The sequence below is a fragment of the Motacilla alba genome, chromosome 26 (genome assembly GCF_015832195.1).
Source record: "Motacilla alba alba isolate MOTALB_02 chromosome 26, Motacilla_alba_V1.0_pri, whole genome shotgun sequence".
NCBI lineage: Eukaryota > Metazoa > Chordata > Aves > Passeriformes > Motacillidae > Motacilla > Motacilla alba.
Window position 1 is genome coordinate 5321072 of NC_052041.1, and position 22806 is coordinate 5343877.

The following is a 22806-nucleotide window of genomic DNA, read 5'->3' on the forward strand; positions in this document are numbered from 1 at the left end:
CGTGGGCTGCTCGGTCTGCTGGCTCCGGCAGCTCCTCCTCTGCCCCCAGCAGGTGACAGTGACCCTCTGGGGCTGCAGGGTGGGCACAGGGGCAGGTGCCCCTTGCCTGGCACAGGCACTGGGTGTCCCACCCCTCGCCCTCCCTGGGCTGCCAGCTGTGGGTGGAGGCTCAGCCCAGCATTTGGGATGCCACTGTGGCATCCACCCCCTGCTCAGACTGGCTCAGCAGTGCCAGCTCTGTGTGACAGCCACAAAGCGCCCTGGCAGCCCCAGCTCTGCCTCCTGCCTCGCACGGACCATCTGCATCTGGGAATTGTGGGGCCAGGCAGGCACGGCCACCTCCCTCTCCCTGTGCCCAGAGCCACCTCCTGTCCCCGTTCCCACTGCCTCCAGGGCTGGGCAAAGCTCGTGCCCACCCAGTTCTGGCACCTTCAGCGCTGAAATGAAATCTGGAGCGCAGACCTGGCTGAGGTATTCACAGCAGCTCCTGGAATGGCAAACGCAGCGGAATTCATGGGTTCAATAATGAGGTGCAGCCACGCATTCGTTCCTGCCTGGCTCCTCTGAGCTGCTCCTGCCCCCGGGGTGCTGGTGGCAGCTCGGTGTCCCCACACAGGGACGGCAGCTGGGGAGGGCAGCACCCTGAGCAGATCCTTCTCTTTTGGGACCCTAAACCACTCAGCTTCTTGCAGAGCTGACCCACAGCAGCTTGCCCTGACAGGAAAAGGGGGTGATGAGGGTGCCAGTGATGAGGAATGGGATGCTAAAGGTCTCCCCCACAAGGACAGGGCTCTGCTGTGATGGATCCACGTCCTGGATCCCTGGAGAGCCGCCACACCTCAGGGGAGTGGCAGTTTCATTCCCGACTGCACAAAAAGGGTCAAACGAGCTCCTAGAAGCCAGGATGTGATCCAGGGTGACACAGCCTCCCTGCTCCTGTGGGAGTCCCCTCTGGATTCCTGGATCATGTTCCTGGAGCAGCCAGGGGCCCATCCCTGTGCTCCTGCCAGGGGACATCACTGCTGCCATCACAAGTGGCTCCCTGACGTGTTGGCACCGTCTTCTGATGCCATGGCCACCAGCTGATGAGCACTGCCCTTTGATTAGCCCAGGCCTCAGGGGAACTAATTAATCAGGATAAAAGGGGGGCAGCCTTCCAAAATCTCTGGGCTCAGGTGGGGATCAATCCAACACAGCGAACTTTCATCTCGCATCAGTTCACGGCCTCTGCTTTGCCTGGCTGCCATGGAACTCCTGGCGTGCTCCCTGCAGTCATTTAAAAGTTTTAACAGAAGCTCAGAAAATTAATTAAGGTGAATAATTATAAAGTGTGCGCTTCTTCCCCTCTCTGTTTGGTGAGAAAACGGCAGAAATAGAATTCGGAATAATTCTGGAGCGGTAACCAAAGTAATTAGGTGTTCAAGGAGCACTCACAACTGGGCTGTGCTTACAGAAATTACTGTTTTAGTCAGAGCATTTTGCCAGAGAGTCGTTAGCAGCACAATGCTCCCCTTCCCGGGGCTCTAATTGGGCTTGGACGCCTCCAGCTTGGGGCTGCCCAGCCCTGCTGCCCACCCAGCCCTGCCCGTGATGCTCCCTGGCCTCTCCCAGCTCCAGGCCAGGGCAGGGCAGGGACAGAGCCCCTGGCAGTGGGCAGTGGGAGGGTGGCAGGCCCTGGCACAGGGTGCCCAGAGCAGCTGGGGCTGCCCCTGCTTCCCTGGCAATGCCCAAGGCCAGGCTGGACGGGGTTTGGAGCACCTGGGACAGGGGAAGGTGTCCCTGCCATGGCAGGGGTGGCTCTGGGTGGATTTTAAGGTCCCTTCCAAGCCAAACCATCCTGTGATTCTGTGATACCCTGAAGGTGGGGATGCCTCAGAGGGGAACACACCTTGTGAGGAGCCAGAGCACCCAGCTGGAAGCACCCTGAGCATTCATCAACCCCATCCCTGCCCCGAGCAGCTTCCTGGGCTGGCCTGGAGGTGCTGGAGCCTCCAGAGCTGGAGTCTCTGCAGCCGTGTCCCTGCAGGGATGGCCGTGCTGGGGAGCTCAGCCCCCCAGCTCTGCTGAGGAGCCCTGCCTCTCCGGGGTGTGGATGCAGGCAGGCTCGGAGCCTGCTGCCTGTGAGTGCCTCCAGTCTGTTTCTCCTGGCTCCCCAGGAAAAGCACACGCCAGACAGCAGAGCCCCTTCCCCCAGCTGCCAGCCTGCAACTCACGGATTCACTTCAGTTGTTAAAAGGGATTGTGGCAGGCTAAGATAAAACAGAAGAGTTTAAAATGACAAACAGACTCCTAAATGGGACTAGAGTCTTAATGAAAACAGTAATGAATGAATGAGGCAAGCAAATATTCCCCATTAATATTAGACAGATAGATTAGATCCCTGGGCGCTGCATTTAAAACCGACATGAAATTACTTCAATTACTCTGCATTGATAAATAACAAGGCCGTATTTACTGTTAAAACACATTTCCTCCACCCTCCCCCATGCTTGCTTTGGCTTCTGCTTCTCAGGAGGGAGAGGAGATCACTGAGAGGATGGAAATGCACCGGCCTGGCAGCTTCCCTCCTGCCCACAGGAGAGCTGGGCTGCTCAGCACCCAGCCAAGGTGCTCCAGGGCACCTGCCCCAGGAGCAGCCCCATCGGGCTCAATCACCACCATCAGCGCTGCTGTTCCAGCCCTGGCAGCGCCGAGCAAGAGGCAAAGCAATCACTGACAGCCACTTCAAACCCGGTGCTCGCAGCATCCTTCCCTCTCAGAAATTCACTCTGCTTCCCCTTGCTGGTGGGTACAGCTGCTCAGCATCCTCCTTTCCACGCTGGGAAAGGGAGATTAACCTGATCAGAGGCCTCTTCTGATGAAGAGATCATAGATGGATAATTCCTGGGTGTTTGCTGGCATTTACATGCTAATGATGAAAGGCACTCTGGTAAAGGTAATGTCAACGCGAGTCCCTTGTCCTTGCATCTCAGCCTCCAGCCCAGCCATCTGTTCTCAGGGTTCAGAGAAGCCCTGGAGAACAGGTTGCTGCTAGAAAAGCTGCAAAAGCTCCTTCCCAGCCCTGCTGCCTCAGCCCGTGAAGCTCCGTGCCTGGCCGGAGTGTCCTCGGTGCTGGGGATGCTCGGAGCTGTGGGACAGGCAGAGCACTAAAGCACACCCGGGCTGTGCTGGCCAACCACTGCTGCCTTGCTGCTAGAGGATCTTAAACGTCTGCAAAAAAACCCCCACCCAGCCTCATCACATGTCAGTGAACAAGAAAGACAGAAAATATCTCATTTCAGGGGTACAGGAGCAGCGAAGCATCCAGAGATCCTGAGCCCCGAGCTCAGGTCCCCGCTGCAGATCCAAGATCCCAAATTTCCTGAGGGGAACAGCTCCCTGCTTCCCCCCTGCAATCCCCTGGGGAAAGGCCACCCAGCAGCTCCAGGGGGCCGAAACGCTGCTGCTGGAGGATCCGCTGAGGGTGGGAATGGGGGCTGAGGGGGCTCTGTGGATCAGGCAGGGATAAATTCACTTCCCAGAAGGCAACAAAACCCAGGCCTGGTGCTTTCCCAGCTGAAACCAGGGGTAAAATAACCTCGTGGAGAGGGAGGAACGCTCAGAGCTCTTCCCACACCCAAGGGATGGATGACCTTTCCAACACTATACCTGTATAAATCTTACTTAATGAAATAATAAAAAAAAAAAAATACGATGAAGGTTAAACCGTTCCCTGCAGCAGATTATACTGAAAACAAGGCCTGCTCAGGCAGCGGTGGGTTTACACAACAGCCCTTTAACATTCCTTTCCTAACCACTGGGGTGACTCCTGAGCAGCCCCAACCACAGGATGAGTGATCCGAGCCAAGGGCAGCGTGCCAGGACGAGGCAAAGGAAACAGCTCCAGCCTGGGCTGTGCTAAACACACAATTCGGGGTTTCGCTGGGTCACGAGTCACAACACGGCGGTTTTCCCCGTCAAACCTCCCCACAACATCCCCGGCCCTCGGGACATGACTTCATTTGTGGTACCACCACAAGTGAGCTCTTTAAACAGCCCCTGCCCCCAGAGCAAACACGGCTGCCTGCGGCTTGGAAGCGCCCCTGGGAAAGTGGGAGCACGGAGCAAGGGCCTGCCATGGTGGGAAATGAAAGCTGCAAAATGGGTTTTGTAGCCAGAGAAGGCCGGGTAAAGGGTTTAGCTTTGATCTCTACCTGCTTTTCCTTGGGCTGCTGTTGTGCTGCATGGGAGATGTGGAATCAAAGAGCAGCTCTGGGGCTGTGGCGCTGCTCTGATGGGAGGCAGGGCTGCCACAAGCTCTGAGGCTCCACACAGACCCCAGAATTGCTGCATCAATGCTCCCAGGGCTGCCACGAGCTCTGAGGCTCCACACAGACCCCAGAATTGCTACATCAATGCTCCCAGGGCTGCCACGAGCTCAGAGGCTCCACACAAACCCCAGAATTGCTGCATCAATGCTCCCAGGGCGGCCACACCAAGGCACTTGTCCCTGGCAGCCACCTCAGCTCCTGCTGGAAGCAGTTGCTTTGGCATCAGCTTCTCAGTGTCCGGATCCAGCACTCAGAACGGTGGCATTTTGGGCAAATAATGCCATGAAACTATTTCTGCTCCATCGGAGCCTGAGGAACTTCTGCTTGTATTTCCATAAATATCGCTGGCGTCAGTGCAGCAGCAGACCCAACAGACTGCGAGGGGGATCCTGCAGCCTGTGCTGAGCCTACCTACAGAGCAGCTCCAGGAAAAGCTCTGGGCTTGCAAGGGATTGGAAGGGACAAAATCAACCAGCTCTGTGGGGACTGGCAGCCCTCAGCAGCCAGGGAGGCTGGGAACAAGGGGAATCATTGCCCCAGGATGGGGCATTGAGCAGGCCTGCAGGGATCAGTTCATTAAGGACAGCTCGGGAATGCCAAAAACCAGGAGAAGAGCTGGTGGATCCGTGACATAATCTGTCTTCTGCCTCTGGCAGGGAGCAGCGCACGGGCACCCACGAGGCTGGCTCTTTCTGCCACGTGAAAGACACGAAACCACCACTTCTGGACTGAGCTTGGTCCCTGGCACGGTGTTTGTCAGCTGCAAACCTCCCACTGGGGCTGAACGCCCCTGGCAGGGGCTCTGCCCTGCCTCAGCTGCCTTCCTGCCGGGAGCCAGCGCTGCAGCAGCTGCTCCAAGGGCATCTCCCTGCAGGGTGGCTGGCAAGGGACGGGGGTAATAGTCCCACTCCACGTGTGACCTCTCTTCCCCCTCTGCAGAGCTCCTAATTACCCAGCTGAAGGAAGAGGGGCAGCCCTGGGGCTCTGCCAGCCCCCGGTGCTCAGGCTGTGCTGATGGCATCGATCTCTGCACGCCGGGAGAGATCCCAGGGAAGGCAGCTCCTCCCATGCCACCCAGCTAATCAGGGCCAAACCCTGATGAAAACCCGAGCAGCAGCAGGTCCCCTCCTCAAAAAGGAGAGCAGCTTGCAGGGGATGAATAAAGAGAGCCGCTAATGAAAAGGTGCCCGCCGTGGCTCGGTCCCTGCTGCCCCCGCAGCCTGACAATTGGCAGATGAACCTCGGTGGTTTGTGCGCTGCCCCTCTTTATTCTCTGCTCACAAAACTGGCAGGAGCAGGGGTAGGACAGAGCTGCTGGCGGCAGCTGTGCTCAGGATGAAAAATGAGCAGCACATGCACGGAGGCAGCTGGAGCGCAGTGAGGGACCCCGGGGTCCCTGGGGTTATTTCCCTCTCTCCAGAGGGGCCCTGAGCTTAACCCTTGCTTTCCTGTGTTGGAGCAAAGCAGCCACAGGCCTGGGTCACCCTGGCTGTCCCCAACGCAGAGTGTGTGTCCTGGACCCGGTGTGCCTGGAGTGACAGGGGTGACAGGGGAGCTGCAGCAAAGGCTGGAACAGGCCCCGTGTGCTCACACAGCACAGCAGGGCACAGCTGCTGCCAGCAGCAAGGGAGCATCACCCCAGCTCACGGGCGAGCAGGGCACTGCAGTGGGGCACAGCACGGGTGGCAGTGCCTGTGTCCATCCCCTGGTGGGATGAAGCTCCCTGCCTGGCACTTTTGGAGGCTCCCTGCCTGGCACTTTTGGAGGGTACAAGGTGTGCCCCAAATCTCTGGCAGCACTCTGTGCCCAGCCCAGTGTCCCAAAGCCACCCAAACCCTGCTACCTCAGAGCTGCCTTTGCCTTGTGCCTGGCAGGGAGCAGGAATGTTCTGCTGTCCCTACAGAGCCCCCTCAGTGCCACCCCTGGCGCGCAGGGGGTCGTGGAGGCCGTGTTTTGTTTGCCCTCCTTGCTGAGGAGCCGGCCCAGGCCGTGTCCTGCCACCCACCGTGTCCGAGCGGGCACAGGGTGGGCACAGCCCCGCATCTGCCCGCTCCCAGCAGCCTCCCAGGCTGTGCCGTGCCTCAATGCCGCCTTTGTTCCCAGCCCTGGCATGTCCCAGGGTGTCAGTGACACTGAAAAGCTTTGACTGGCCCTTTCTGTTTGTTTTCTTGGCACACGCGGGCATCGCTCCAACGGCCCAGCCTCGCTCTGCCCCGCACCTCGCGTGTGCCTGGCAGGATCGCTGAGCTGCAGCTCTGCCCAGAGAAGGGGCTGGGCACCAAATGATGCCACCCAGCCCCTCGGGCTCCTTCAGTGCCCATTTCCCTCTGCCTGCTTTTCCAGCACAGCATCCTGCATCCCACGGTGAGCGACCAGCGCTGCCCAGGCTCCCCAGGGAACGGGCACGGCCCCGAAGCTGCCAGAGCTCCAGGAGCATTGGAAATGCCCCCAGGGAATCCCAGGGTGGGATTTCGGGGTGTCTGTGCAGGATTTGGACTGGATGATCCTTGTGGGTCCCTTCCATACCCTAGGATTCCATGAATCCTGGCTGGCAGGGCTGCGGGGTTCCTCCCTCAGAGCCCACATCCTGCGGGATGTTGCCTTTCCAAGTGAGCTCTGTGGCATTGCCGGGGACATTCAGCACAGACCCTGTTCAAATCTCCACAGCCACAAAGGCCTGCTGCACACAGGGCAGGAACACGAGCTGAACTCAATTCCCCATTTCTGAACCATTCAGGGCTCTTCAACTGTTCAAACACTGCAGAAACCCGGGAGGAACATCCCAGGCATGGCGGGTTTTTGTGATTTTACAGAGCCTTGAAAATCCAAAGCCTTTGAGCGCCCTAAGTAGCTGTAAAGGTCACAGAGTGGTATCATTGCTGCTCCCACAGCCTGGCCAGGGCCCTGCTTGCTGTTTGCTCCAGGAACACTCTGCAGTCTCCATGGCTTTTTAGCAGGATTGCTCTCCAACTCCATCACGCTGTCCTTGCCAGTCAATTTTCTGCTACTCCATCACTCTCCCATTTGTATATCATTACACACGGCTGTCAAAAATAATTTAGGAACCTGACGGGCAGCGTGAGGAACGAGCTGTCCTAAGCACATCCCAAACTCCCGCGTTCTGCAGGAAAATGAGCTCCATGCCCTTCTCCCCACAGAAGGAGCCTGGCGTGGCTGGGTGTAGGACACGGCTCTGTCCCCACCCATGGACATGTCAGTGAGACCAAGGAAACATCTCAGGAGACAACACAGCTGAGCTTCAGGGCCACAACAAACCCAGGGAGCACTGAGAGCTGTCAGCACACGAGGTTTGATCATCCTGAGGTGATCCTCCCTCCCTTCCATGTGCACCAAATCAGTTTGGGCTGAGGTTTAACGCTTTGTTCGCACCGGAGACTGGAAAGTTCACTGGATTCTCCCAGTTTACTACTCTGTAATGCCTTGTAGGCGTTTTGCTTTTCCCATAGGGAAGACAGAGCCGGGCTGGCCCTGCCCATGGTAACCTTGGGCATCTCGGCCTGTGATAAGGTGCCAGACTTGTCTCAAGGCTAAAGAGGAGCCCTGGAGGGATGGTTTGGACTCCAAGAGCAGATTTACACCAACAGGGGCATCCTGCTTGTCTCTCTGGATTCCCAGGCTGTGGAACTCCACTGGGCACTGCAGGCAGGGCAGGGGGAGCCTCGCTTTGTACAGGCAGGAAAAGGATCAGAGAATCCTGGAACAGCCTGCGCTGAAGGGACCCACAAGGATCAATTCCAAGCCCTGCCCTGCACAGACACCCCAAAATCCCACCCTGGCCATCCCTGGGGGCATTGTCCAAATGCTCCTGGAGCTCTGGCAGCCTCAGGGCTGTGCCCACTCCCTGGGGAGCCTGGGCAGTGCCCAGCACCCTCTGGGGGAAGAACCTTGCCCTAAAATCCAACTTAAACCTGCCTGGACAGCTCCAGATCAAACCCCTGAGTCCTCTCCGAGCACGAGGGGCACCCACGAGGTGGGAGCAGGCAGCTCCTCCCTTGGCCACCAGGAATTTGGGGGTTTATGATGGGTTCACTGGGGAGGCTTTTCCTCCTGCACGGGAGGTGTCAGCAAAGCCTCAAAGCCCACACTGAGCACCACAGACAGATCCAGCTGGGACCACTGCAGCTCCCATTCCTTGGAGGATTTTCTTCCTCCCAAAGATCCCCTGGCGCTGCAGGATGAGCCGGGCTGGTTCTCCCCATGCACACCGAGCCACGGCACAAAGCTGCTGCTGCTGCAATGCTTTAACTCATTTTCATACATTTATGCTGAGACTAAATTTGTCTCTGCATATTTTCCTCCCAAGCCTAGTAATCAGTAGTGGAAATAATTTGCTGTTGTCTGCTCTGATGTTGCCATCTCTTGCACACATCCAAGTGACAAAGACATCAGGCCCTCAAAGTCCGATTGAAGAATAATTGGAAATCCAAAGTGGCACTAAATGTTATTTTCTAAATAAAATGCATTAAATTACAGAACATGAGGCTGTCAAGCATTAAAAAAGATTAGTTAGAGGTGGAAAAGAAATACTGTTCAACCCTTCAGAGACTTCATTACACGCAGAGGATACCCCTGTGCTCTTTGGGACAGGCAGGGGGAAAGGGAATGCAAAGCTATGGAAATATTTCCAGCAGCCTGTGCTGTCCCAGATGGGCCTGGACGCCTCTGCACTGCTGGATTTGCATCTCAGTTGTTGGATAAATATATAGAGAGATAGATAGATGGATATGTGGATAAATAGAGGTGAGAAAGGCAAGATGGGTGAGGGAAAAGCAGATAAATTAAGAAAAAGCAGAGAGCAGAGCTATCCCTGCCTCGGCGCCTGCAGGGAGGAGAGGGCCCAGCACAAGGACAGGAGGGATCATGGATCTCTGCAGGGATGGGGATGGCAGCCAGCCCTGGGAGTCCAAATCACCCCAAACCTGCAGAGAAGGGACAAACCCGGGCACAGATCCAGCAGCTGAGGCCCAGGGCAGTGCGTCTGCCTTGGCTGGGTGTTAATAAACCCAAATATTGCAGCAGCTGCGCTCAGAACCTCAGCAAAGCCCAGCCTGGCCGTGCAGCACAGAGACAATCGTATTTCACCCGGTAGGAGCTGCCACATTCACACTTAGAGCAATAAAGGCACAGCCAAACAAACATGACCCCAGTGGGACCCGTGGCTGGGGCAGGCACATCCAGCTACACCATTTATCCCAGATGCCCCCTCTCACCAGCCTTCCCCAACAGCTCTGGCCCCTGGCATCAACACCCGGAGCCCAGCAGGCTGCAGGGGAGGCAGAATTATTTACATGGCTGCCTCCCCTTCCTGCACGAGGATTAAAGGCCAGGTGAGGCTTTTTGTGGCAGTTTTTATTTTGGTTTTTTGCCTTTTTTTTTTTTTTTTAATAGAGAAGGTAATTATCACCTGACATTACTGAGGTGCTGATGCACCAAGTGCTGCTGAGTGGGGCTGCTCCCCCTGTGCTGGGGGAGAGGGCAGAGCAGCCCACACACAACTGGAGATGGATTTATTCCAGCCTCTGCTGCAAGGCTGAGGGCTGGGGAGCCTCATCCCTCTCTCCCAGGGTTTCATTAGCTGGGAATGGCTTTCTAACCAGATTTACACAGCCCAGCCTGGAGCCTGCCCGTCGTGCCCGGCACCCACAGACAATAACCATGGGGAGCTCCGGAGGAGCCTCCTGTCCCTCGTGTCCCCATCCTCCAGGGCTGTGACACTGCTGCCATCGGGGTGACCTCAAAAACCCCACACAAACCCCACACAAACCCCATGCAGACCCCACTCAAACCCCCACACACAAACCCCCCACACTCAAAACCCCCACACTGTGCTGCTACAGCTTCAGAATCTTGTTTGTGGTGTAAAATACCCCTAAAATAACAAAAATTCAGCGTCTGGACACTGCTCTCAGGCACGGGGCGGGGTTTTGGGGTGTCCCGTGCAGGCCCAGGACTCAGTGATCCTTCTGGTGCCTCCCAGCTCGGGGAATTCTGTGATTCTGCCATCCCTCATTCCCTTCGAGGGCTCAGGTCCTCTTTGGGCGGGATCAGGCTCTTATGGATCGCTGCATTCCCCCAAACAAAGCCTAAACCCAGCCCTCAAGCCCTGCTGCTGCCTCTCAGGGAGGTTTCTCCTACAAATCCAACGCTTCCTCCAGCATCCTGCTTGGACGAGGTGCCGGGGACGAGCTGGAGCCCAGGCCACCAGGCCGGGCCAGGCAAAGGCCTAAAATGGAAAAACCCAGCTTGTTTTTGCCTGCCTCTCCTCTCTGCAGGCACGGGAATGCTGTTTCTGGCACAGCTTCTCCAAATAAAAAGTGTGGTCAGCTCTTTTTTGGATGGATTTTGAGCAAATTGTTTTTGCGGGCAGCGCCGTCTGCTCCGAGGCCCACCCACACAGGGAGGAGTTATTTGTTGAACCGCGGCCTTCCCCTGCTCCCTCCACAAAGAAAATGAAAGTGCTTAGAGGCAGTTCTTAGCGAGGTGTTAATAGCACCCAAGGCACTGACGGCTGCGAGTCACTTTAAATGATGGGGGAAAGCCCAAAACAAAGGCAGGAGGCAAAGGAGAAGTCTCTAATCTTGCAGCAGACTGGGGGAATTGCTCCCCTCAGCTCCAGAGAGTGCCCAGCAGGCCGGCAGCAAGCCCGGAGCAAATCCTGCCCTCAGCCTCCGGGGATTTTGGCCAGTTTGGGTTTGATGTGGCTCTGGAGGCCGTGGCAGGCTCGTGAAGGGTGTCACTAACAGAGCGAAAGGCACATCCCTGCCCCTGGGAGCCTCGGGGTCAGGGAATCCTGGAATGGTTCGGCTTGGAAAGGACATTAAAGCTCATCTCATTCCACCTCCGCCAGCCCCATCTCCTCCAGCCACCTCAGCAGCTGAGAGCCCCTCAGTGCCTCGGGCTCCTTTTTGTGTCCCTCTCTCCCTATTCCTCCACTGCTGGGATGGGATTCCCAGAGGCTCTTTTAATTTAATTATTTCAATTATTTGAAAGCATCTCTGGAGCCTTGCCAACCCAGGGTGGGCTCTGCAGGTCCTGCTCTGCACTCAGCCTGTTTGAAAGGGAACGCCAGCGCAAATCAAACAGCCAGAAGGGCGCGGGGCAGATAAATGTGTGCTGCAGGAGAAACTGGAGAGACATGCTCTGAAGTGGAGCCAGGGAGGAGGCAACGTGTCCCTGCTGCTGGTGGCACAACTTCAGCAGGGTGCTCGTGCCTTAAAATGCCCCCAGATCCATCCAGACCCCGTGCAGTGTGAGAAACAGCTCCCTAAAACCTTCCCCCTGCTCCTCCCTGACCTCCACAGCCACCCTGACCTCAGCAATGCACATTTGGAACAATATTTTGCTCCATCTGAAGGCCAGATAAAGCAGAGTTCCCGTGCCAGCTTCCAGCACGCTCCAGAACACCTGTGCCAGCTCCTCTGGGCTGCAGGGACAGCCTTGATCCCAAAAACAGCCTTTTCCTGCCTCCTGAGAGGAGCAAACACCCAGCCCTCCCCATTTCCCCCTCACACAGGCTGTCCTGGCAGCACAGTGGGCTGTGCAGTGCTCCTGTCTCTCTGCTCCCTTTGCAAACTCAGCACAAACCTGCTGGACGAGCCCTCAGCACAGCTTTAAGCCCCAAATTCCCTGCCCTGCTTGTTCTGCAGCTGGGGTGAGGGATGCTGTTCTGGGGATGCTCTGTGAAATTGGGGCTCCAGGCTGGAACAGCAAAACCCTCCCTGAGCTTTGCTTTTTTTGCCATCCAACCCAGCAGTTTGGCTCTTCCAGAGCTCAAGGAGGTTTGGAGGAAAGAGAGGAGCCTCCCAGGGCAGGGAGAAGAAGCCCAGAGTTTATAAACTCTCCCAGTGGCTTGGCAGCAGCACTCACACGAGAGCTGCTCTGCACCTGCAGGGCTGCCAGCAAGGACCAGACAACCTGGAAAATGCCCACGGCCACTTCCAGCTGCTCTGCAGGAGGGAAGGAGCTCCCCAGCTCCCCAGGAGCCAGCCCTGGTGCCCAGCACACCTGTGTGCCCCGCCAGGAGCATCCCCCCCTCAGGAGCAGGCACTGCGGTGTTTGCTGCAGCGTCCAAGAGGATTTGGTGTGCTGGGATAAACTTCTCATGGACATTTACCCATGCTAAAGGCTCACTCCTGGGAGTGCGCAGGAATAGCTGCAGTTGGGAAGGTGATGCCTGGATTTATGGGGTCTTTGTAAACAACCTGGCACTGCAAACCCACCCAGTGCCTCCTCTTCCCTCCTCCTCCTCCTCGGTGGAGCAGACCTGGGCAGCAGAGGAGTGAGGAACGGCCCTTGGCTGTGGGACTGAGGGTCTGGGGGCTTTCCCAGATTTCCTGTGTGACTTAGGACAGGTCACACAGCATATCTATGCTTCAATCCTGATCTAAAAATTGATATTACTGCTCCATCTCCCAAACCTGGGAGTGGAGAGCAAAACGTTCCCAGCCTGGTGGGGGCTGCTGCAGAGAAACCACTGGAAAAGGCAGAGGGAAAATAAAGAGGGAAAACAACAATCCCCCTGTGTGAGCAGCACGTTCCAAGCTTGATTACAATAAAAATAATTTCTTTAACACCCACACAGAAAGCTCCAGGCCAGGGTTGCTGCTCCCCCTCTCTGTCTGGCCCCCAGCACTCTTGGCAGGGCTCTGGGCAGGGCTGGGGCAGGGGGAGCAGGCTGTGTTTAGTCTGCCAGGCACATTCCTGCTCGCTGCTCAAATAAATACAGGATTATTGATGGAGCTCCCTGCCCTCCCCAGCATCAGGCAGAAATGCCACAGTTATCAAGTGGCTCCTTGGAACAGCACGGGGATGGGGCTGGAAGGACACCCGAGGCCAGAGGGGTTCTTGTTTAGAAAGGCAGGATCTGCCCCAGGGCTGGTGCTCAGGATTTCCATTTGGGATGCTGAATGTGCTCTGCAGGAACATCCCAGAGAAATCCTCCCTCCAGAGCCGGGCTCCAGAACATATCAACATTTTTTGCCACGGCAAAGTTATAACGGGAAATATTTTTCCGGAGGAGGAGGAGGAGGGAGAGCAAGAGCAAACCTCACAAAAAATTGTTTTTTTTCTGCTTTACAACCAGCCTTAACTTTTATATTTAGTCCCAGCTTGCAAGGCCACTCCAGCCGCTTTCCCTGGGGCACATCCATCATTTTCAACCTGTCTGGAGCCTGCAGGAGCTTGAGTCAAGTTCCACCTCATCTGGGGGCATTTTTCAGAACCTTCAGGGGAAAAGGAGAAAAAAACCAAAGGATTTAAGAGTCAGGGTGGATTTGAACTCTCTTAAATCCTTCTGCCCTTTGAGCCTCAGATTGAGTCCAGGCAGGGGCTGGAAGCCTGGAGAGGGCAATGCTGGGGGGCTCAGCTGCTCCACAGCCCACACAGCCACAGAGAAGTGTCACATTGTCCCAGGCTTTTGAGGAGACCAGGCAAAGCCTGGCCCAAGGGAAGCACTGCAGGACAGAGCTTGAACTTGGCAGACTCAGACCCAGGAATGGTTTGGATTGGAAAGGATTTTAAATCTCCTCCAGTGGGGAGGGGATTTAAAATCCCCCCTGCCATGGGGTCACCTTCCAGTGCCACCATGCCACCTTCCACTGTCCCAGGGTGCTCCAAACCCTGTCCAGCTGGGCCTGGGGCACTGCCAGGGGTGAGGGAAGCACTTCCAGGGCTGAGGCAGTCCTCCCAGGGGCTGGATCCAGCAGGAGCAGCTCCTGCACACTGAGTGCACAAACCCCACCACAGGAAAGGATCGTGCACACCGCAGCCCTTTTTCCATTTCACCCTTCGCTGGATCATTTTATGCATCTATTCCCACTGCTAATTCAAACTAATTAAAGTATAAAATAGAATAATTTGTGCAATTTCAGAGCTCCCCTCAGCATATTGTGAGTTATGTTTCCTTTCTGTTGGTGCCTGATGTGAGCAATTCCCGGCCTCGCTGGCTCAGTACCCCTGAACTCATCTGCTGGGACACAAACTGTTCCAGGAGCACGGGGATGGGGGACGAGGGCAACTTTAAAGGGGAAAAGGAATCCAAATTTGCTTCTAAATTTCATCGCTGAGCACTGAGTGTGACATTTGAGATCTCTCCTTCAAGGCCTTTCCCTCCTGGGAACACGGCTCTCTCCTTTTACTGCTGGCAAGGAGGACCTGGGTCCGTCTGTCCACCCAGGCAGGAAATCCTGCAGCATTCCAAAGCCAGCCTTGAACATCAGCATCACCCACAGAGCTGGATGAGGCTCTGGACAGCCTGGGACACTGGGAGGTGTCCCTGTCCACTTCCAGTGGATGAGCTTTAAGGTCCTCTCCAACCCCAAAAATTCTGGGAGTCCGTGAGCTCAGCTTCTTTCAGGATGGAGCAGGGGTGGTGGCACCAAATCTGGAGGGACGCCAGAGCTGCCCCCAGCTCCTGGGGATGTCCCAGGTCTCTTTCCAAACCCCACAGCCCTGGGGAGCTGAGGCTCTGTGCCTGTGAATGTGCACGTAAGGGAAATTCTGGAAATACCTCAGGGCTGCGGTGGCTCGCCTGGAAATGAAACAATGGGTCTGTGGAAGAGGAGGAATTGGAAAGGGAAGCAAATGCCGAGGCAAACACGTGGGAACCCTGTGCCTGTGACTGGCAGGGGAAGAAACAGCCCTAATACAAAGAAAAACCAAAGCAAAACAAACAAACCGCAGGCAAAGGTGGGCAGCACTTGAAAGGAACAAGCGCACGAGCAATGTCTGCGATCTAACTCATCCAGGAAAAACAAACCCACTGACCCCCCGCTCACACCGCCGCCTCTTCCAGCCCTTCTTCCCGCGAAGTTCATTCTCCAAGGATTCCTCACCTCGAAGGCTCCTGCCCTGAGCTGGCCGCGTTTATTTTGGGTCTGGACAGACATCCCTGGGGCTGGGGGAGGCGCTGGGGCCAGCGTGGCCAGCAGCAGGTGAGCCCAGCCGGGCTGACAAATGTGCTGGCAGCAGGAGGCAGCAGGCTGTCCCACCTGCCTGGGCTCAGCTTTTTGGGGCGATTGAGGGTAATTAACACATCCTCCCTGGCAGCCAGGCATTGCTCATGGGCGCAGACAAGTTTCTAGCGGAATTTCTTAATTATTCCTAATTGAGCGCAGGGAGGGAAGGGGGAAAAGAGTTGGGAATTTTGGGAGGTGGAGGAGGATGGTTCCCCTTCCTCCAGGGGCTCCTGTGCCTGTGCCAGCTCCCTCTCTGTCCCAGCCCATGGCACAGCAAGGGCAGGTGGAGGAGCCCAAGGGAGAGAGGATTTCGGACACCTCCGGTGGGATCCAGCCAAGCCCTTCTCCCTGTGCCAGTGTTCAAAGTTTGCTGAGATTATGTCCAGCTAACTGCCTGTTCAACTAGCAGATAATGTAGTTAAAAATTTAATCAGTTCATTTTTTCCCTCTTGATGACTCCAGACCCTTTCATCCACGTCTCGTGCATTTTTTATCGTGTTTTCTCAGTTCTCTTCAGGACACCATCAGTATTTACAGCCCTGCTGCTCCAGGACTGATGGGCTCCCCTGTTTTTCTCAGCCCTCACTCCAATCCAGCCTCTCCTAAATCATCTGGGCAGCTCCTGTCTGCCTCCCCCTCCCTCAGCATGCAGAAAGTTCAGCCCAAAGCAAAGCAGTTTGCACAGGACTGAAACCCCTGGGGGTTACAGGGCAGGGGAATGCACAACAAATTATCCCTGGAGAGCTGCAGCTCCTGGCACAGGGGCGCTTGCAAAGCAAATATTTCACTGCTCCCAGAGCAGACTAAGAGACAGTTTCTTTACCTAAAGCCACAGTGATGGATGTGGAGGGGGATGGGGGCAAAGCAACAGGTCTGGGAATAAAGGAGGAGGAGCTGTGGCTGCAGAGTTCAGAGCCAGTTTGGATGGGGCTTGGAGCAACCTGGGCTGGAATGAGATGAGTTCTAAGGTCCCTCCCAACCCAATCTGTGGTTCTCTGATTCCATCGAAGAGCACAAACCTGCGCCCTCCGAAGCCCCAGTGGGCACATCCAGCACTGCCTGGAGCAGCAGGGGCTCCCTCGGGGCTCTGCTGTGTTTGTTGGTGTTCACGGGGTGGTTCTGGGCTCTCCTCTCTGCCTGGGGAATGCTGAGGCTCCCAGCCAGGGCAGGAGGCTGCTCTGTTCCACCCCTCGGAAAAGCAGAGGGAAATCCTCCCCCGGGGCTGAATCAACCGTGGCTGGGCTGGGAGCAGCTCCTGAGCCCGGGAGGGCTGCAGGAATTGTGGAGGATGGTTCTGCAAGGCGAACTTTGCCTTTGCAGCACCCTGGGCAGTGCCTGGTGAGGAAGGAGCTGCTCTTCCCCCCAGCACCTCACTGGGGGCTCACCTGAGGAGCACCAACAACGGAGGATCATGAGCTGGGGAGCAAGGAAGGGAAAATTCGTGCTGGCACAGTTGTTTTTGGGCAGGGAAGAGGCAGTGAGGGCAGAGGGAGAGCCTGCTCAGCACCAGCTCCTCTGGCCCTGCAGCTCCCACCTGCCAGGAGCCCCTGCTGCACAGGCTGGGGTGGAAAGGGCTCTCCTGGGACGTTTTCCTCACCCCTAACATGAGGATCTTCCTTCCAGCCAGCCTTTCGATCCTGCTGATTTAAATTCCACGTCTGCAGCCCTTGATTAGGTGCTGAAATCCTTTGGAGCCAGCAATCCCTGCCCTGGGTTTGATTGAGCTCCTCTCACTCCTGCCTTAAAAACAGCCAAATTCCTCCTTCTGTCGAGAGCTGTGCAAATCTTTGGCCCCGGTTTTGCTGATGCCCACATCATGCCCACAGCCCTGCCAGGGTGGGCTGGGCTGCCTGGGGAGCAGAGGGGGCTCCTGCAGCCTTGGGGCCATCAAAGCACCCCCATCCCACGGGATTGATGGAGCTGGAGCTTTCAGACACTGAGACAACGCAACTGCCTCGCTGACACCCAGACAATGAATGCTCCTGGGCTGAATTACAGAGCCACTTCTCAGCACCAGCAGCGCTTGGGGAGCCTCAGCCCTGCCCTCTGGAAGGGGGAGAGCAGAGAGGAGTTTCTGCACGAGCAGGGGGTGTTGGTGAGGGCTCTGTGACAGACTCTGTGAAAAAATGGGAATTTTTTCATCGGGGGGCGTTGGTGGCCCCACGTTTGTCAAACATTGCCATTAACCCTTCACCTGCTGTTTGATCAGCCCTGGGTGCACCCCATGTCTCACCAGTGAAGCAGCAACGTGACCAATTCCACTTCCATTTCTTTTCTTTTGTTTTTTTGTTTTTTTTTTTTTTTTTCTCCCATAGAAACTGTTAATTAGATTTGTCTGTGAAAAATGAGGCAGCTCACACTGGGCAGTGGCTGAGAAGAGCCATGGTCCCCTCACTGTGGCCGTGCTGATCCCCCCACCACAGAACCCATGGCAAATTTGGGGACAGGACCCAAAAATTGGGATTTTGGGGAAAGTAACTCTGCCAGCACCTGCCAGACCCAGTGTTTTCCCACCCTGGAACCCCACAAAGCTCCTGCAGTGCCACCCATCTCCATCATCTCCATCTCCATCCATCTCCCCCGAGCCTTGCTCAGCCTGTGTGCAGAAATGGGCTTTGTTTGCTCCACCAACACTGAGAAATGAATTCCTGCTTTAAATAGTGTCAGAACCACTTCTCCTTTCCCCCCCGAGTGTTTGAAACCAGGTGCTGTGGGAAGGGAACCCGAAAGCTCCTAATAACCACCCTTAAACCCAGTGGTTCGAGAGCTCCGAGTGCCTGGGAGCAAAGTTTCTTTATTCCTCTCTCCCCCGGATTGGGCTGTGCAACTGTTGCTTCTGTGCTTTGTGGGAGTGAAATCAAATGTCAAATATTCTGCTTTGGAAGGAGTTGGCAGCGAGACATGAAAGGCTCGGGGAGAGCTCAAAAAAAGAGGGAGGAAAAAACTGGAGCAAAGCACAGACAGGGCTGGGACAGGAGCCAGGGGATGGGGAAGGGCTGTGCCTGCAGCCACAGCTCCAGATCTGAGCAGGGAGAGGCTCTTTTCCCTGCAGTTCTGCACAAAGCTGGTCCTGGCTGCTGCCTGCACAGAAGGGAGCTGGGCTCTGTGCCGAGGAGCTCCCTCCATCCTTTGTGGGAAGCATCTCCACAGCCCCATCTTCACAGCCCCACAGCCCCACAGCTCCACAGCCCCATCCCCACATCCCCATCCCCACAGCCCCATCCCCACATCCCTATCCTCGCAGCCCCATCCCCATCCCCACAGCCGCATCTCCACATCCCCACAGCCCCATAGCTCCATCCCCACAGCTCCATCCCCATCCCCACAGCCCCACAGCTTGTCCCAGGGCTGTCCCAGGGCTGTCCCCATGCCCAGAGGGGCTCAGGAGGTGCCATCAGCTGCTGGGGAGCACCTTTCCCAGGTGAACAGCACAAACCCCAGCACCATCCCCAGGTGAATGGCACACCCCCAGCACCATCCCCAGGTGAATGGCACACCCCCAGCCGTCCCTCGAGGGCTGTGTGTGGACGCAGGCACTGGCCTGGCTCTGTCTCACATCTCAAACCCCAGCTCTGGGCAATCCTCCCCCAGTTAACTGCAGCACAGCAGTTAATCCCTGTGGCATTCTGCTGAGGCAAATTCCAGTTTGCTCTCCATTTCCAGCCTTCAGAGGCCACTTTTTTGCTGTATATTCTCAGTCCTTCTGAGGGCACCTCCCACCATTTACAGCCTCACCCTCTGGAGCTGCTGGACCTCCCTTCCCTTCCTGGTGCCGACCCCTTTTCAATCATCAGCCTCCTTTATAGAGAACCAGGGAAAATATCTTCTTGGCTGCACTTTGCTGACCTATCACTCTGCAGGATGGGGGCACAGGGGTCACAGGAGCTGACAGCGTCCCTGTGCATGGGATGCTGGGATTTTGGGACCCAGAGCACGCATTGCTGCAAGGGCGACAGGCGAATCCCGTGGCAAACCCTGCAAGGAATGAGAGGCAACAGCCCCCAGCTCCCGGAGTCTCCCCAAGGCAGAGCCGTGGCTGGAAATTGAATTAATGTTCCAGGAATATTCTATTATTTGCTAATTCTCTTCACATCTTTTTGTTTCACAATTAAGCAAATTAGTGCTTTGATGAATATTAAGACGCTCTTGCCTCATGAAAGATGAGTTGGAGGCATTCCCCCTGGACTTTGCTCCTAATGAAAACAGTTCCTCAACTGTTTGAGATCCACACTGGGTCCTTCCCTCCCTGCTGGCAGCATGGGCAGCCCGTGGCTCCTGCACAGTGACCAAGCATTAACATTTGAATAAAATAATTCACTTGCAAAGTTTGCACAGATCCTCATTCTTGCCACGTGATCCCAGCCCGAGCTGGGTGGGATCTGAAATTTGTGGCTGCTCGTGCAAGTGTCTGTCCCTGAGCGGCTCCAACAAGCACAAAATGCCTTCCTCAGCCTCAGGGATTCACTCGAGGTTTTCAGCAGGGACAAGACTTTGCTCAAACTCTTCTCAAACATTCCCTCCTTGCTTTCAAATGACTTTATAACCAAGGAACCCCTGCAGCCCAGGGCCGAGGCAGGAACGGCTCAGAGCCCCAGACCAGCTCCGTTCCCATCTCTTCCAGCCAGGAACAAGCAGGTTCAGCTCTCCCCAAGCACTGATGCCCATCTCAGAGCCCCAAACCAGCTCCGTTCCCATCACTCAAAGCCAGGAACAAGCAGGTTCAGCTCTTCCCAAGCACTGATGCCAATCTCTGCTCAGGGGCGGAAAAATCCGAGCTCCTCCTGGCGCTCCAACATCCAGCACCTCGGGGCTGAGCTCCAGAGCACACCGCGGAGGGGAGGGAGCTGCAGTGCCCCGGGCAGGGCAGGGCAGGGCAGCAGGCACTCACCTGGCGCTCTGACATGACGTACAGGTACTTGTGGTCGGTGGAGAAGGCCATGTCCCGCAGCACCGGGCTGCCGTCCTTGAACACCGGCACCACCTCGTACTGGATCCCGCCCTGGGGCGGCCCATCCGCCCGGATCTGCAGCAGAAAACACACACAGGTCAGAGGGCACCTCACAGCTTTGTTTTGGGGTGAGGGGAGGAGGGGGACAAGGTGGGGAAAGGAATGAATCCGAAAATCGCAGCTCCGAACTGCGGACGGAGCGGAGGCAGCGTGTGGGAGCAGGAGCTGGAGCAAAGGGTCCGTCTGCACTGCCGCCAGTGTGATTTTGCCAGTCCAGGAGAAATAATGAGAGAGTTTTGTGGTTGCAAGGCGAGCACAGAGACCTCCAGCGAGCCGTGACTGACCATCCAGGGGGAAGGAAAATTGTAAACTTTAAAGATTGTCTCTAAAATAAACCGGAAAGGAGACCACAAAACTCTACAGCCAACGGCAAAGCCAAGATGCTGCAGAGGTATTTTTTAATTCCCTAGACACCCACAGAATGACACTTGGATAATCTCCATCACCTCTTCCTGCCACGGAATCCTCCTGGAGCATCATCCCCGCTGAAAACCTGGAGATGCTGCTGCCGCTTTCCTGTCTGCAGGATTCAGTGAGGCAAGGCCAGCCCGGGCCGCGCTGCTGAGCCAGCAGAGCTCTGGCACGGCACCGCCCGGTCCAAGCATCCCTCCATCCCTCCCAAACACCGCCCTGCTCCCGCAGGAGCACCTGCCCGGGCTGTGACAAGCCCCATCGCTGCCAGCCGCCGCTGCTGCGGAGGAAACGCCTTCTGTTCCCCCAGTTAATAATTGATGGCCTCGGGGGCCGTGCGCCGGGAGGGGAGCGGGAGAAACAAACTCTTCGCGTTGTCTTTCCCACCAGGATCTGCGCGTTTGGAGAGCCGCGGGACGGGAGCGCGGCGTGCGCGGGGCTGGGGGAGCCACGGGCCCGCAGCGGCCGCGCTGCTGGCCTGGAGCCGGGGATGAGCCGGGGATGAGCCGGGAATTGCCGGGATGTGCCGGGAATGTGCCAAGGATGTACCGGGAATTGTCAGGAATGTGCTGGGAATTGCCGGGAATTGCTGGGAATTGCCGGGATGTGCCAGGGATGTACCGGGAATTGCCGGGAATGTTCTGGGAATTGCCGGGAATTGTCGGGAATGTGCTGGGATGTGCCAGGAATGTGCCGGGAATGAGCCAGGAACTGTCGGGAATTGTCGGGAATTTGCTGGGAATGAGCCGGGACTGAGCCAGGAATGTGTCGGGAATTGCCGGGAATTGCCGGGATGTGCCTGCTGCCCATCCAGGAGGGGGAACACGGCTCCAGGAAAACCCCTTATCCCAGAGGTGCCAGCGGCTCCCGCCGGGCTGTGCTGCCCCAGCCCTGTCTGCTGCCCGGTGTTCCCGGCCTGGCTGCATAAATAACGGAGCAAAAGGCAGGAAAAGCCGGAGGCCAAACCTTCGGGGCACAGAAAGGACTGACTCGCTTTTCTGGTGCACGACCCCGGGAGCGAAGAGAGCAGGTTGTGAAGCACCTTGTGGTTTAGCTGAGGAATGAGCCACCCCAGCTGGAAATACCGGGAGATTTTCACACTGGGAGAGCAGAGCTGCTCCCCTGCGCCCTCTCCAAATAAATCCTCCCCTTGGAAGGAGCCCCGGTGCCTCCTGCCATGCACAGACATGTTGGCTGCACACAAACACATTTATTTTCTGGATTTCTCTCTTTTTCCCTTTACCTCCCGAGCGTTCAGTGCTGCAGAGGAACATCAGGTGGCAATGTGAGCGATCTGTGGAACACCCACAGTCAGGCACAGGAGCCCCCGGCAGGATTCAGCTGCCAGCCCAAGCCTGCCTCGAAAGCCCTGAATTGTCAGAAAGCAAAATCCCCCGAAAGGCAGGAGGTCAAATCCCGCTTTAATTCCATCTGTGAGCGTTAGGATCGTCACAGCCCCCGTGAAATACCAAGAATCAGAGGCAGACTCACACCAGGATGAGCCCAGTGCCTTACTGGGTGCTGCCACGCCGCTCGGGGAGCCAGCAGCCTGCAGCAGGGACAGAGGGACAGAAATCACCCGAGGAATGAAGAGCAGGAACGCGGGGCTGCCAGGGCTCCACAGCCAGCAGCATGCAAAGGCCTGATTAATGGCCAGACAGGAATGGAAGCCCGGACATGAAGGATCAGCAGCCTTTGTGAAAAACAACTGTTTTCCAGAGTTCCCTCAGGGCACCGGCAGCTCGTTAAATTGAGCTTCTTTCTAGTAATGAGGTCAGACAGGGCTAATAAAGAGAGATACCGCTGGACAAGGCTGGTGCAGACCCATTCCAACTGGGAATTGCAGCTCTGGGCTGGAGGCAGCGCCCCACGGCTCCTCCAGCCCGCCTGAGGGCTCGGAGCTGTGCCTGGAAGGGGAGCCTGGAACGGGCTCGGTGCCTGGAATGGAGTTCTGGGGCACAGCACGGGGTGCTGGGCACTGCCCGTGCCCTGCTGCCCCCACAGGGGCCAGGGAGCAGCCCCGGGGCTCTCAGGGACTCTGTCACCGTGAGGTGGCCCAGGGCACAGGACGAGGGGACAGCAGAGCACGCTGCTCCCCTCC

At 56.6% G+C, this 22806-nt stretch overlaps 1 protein-coding gene across 1 annotated transcript in view; it reads right to left on the reverse strand.

The window, feature by feature from the left end:
* The window catches only part of PLXNA2 (plexin A2), a 134409-nt gene that overhangs the window by 64890 nt on the left and 46713 nt on the right, over positions 1-22806 (reverse strand). The window contains exon 4 of the mRNA XM_038162569.1: positions 20175-20309. Within this exon, the coding sequence (XP_038018497.1) occupies positions 20175-20309 (135 nt within the window). The remainder of the gene's footprint in view (positions 1-20174; positions 20310-22806) is intronic.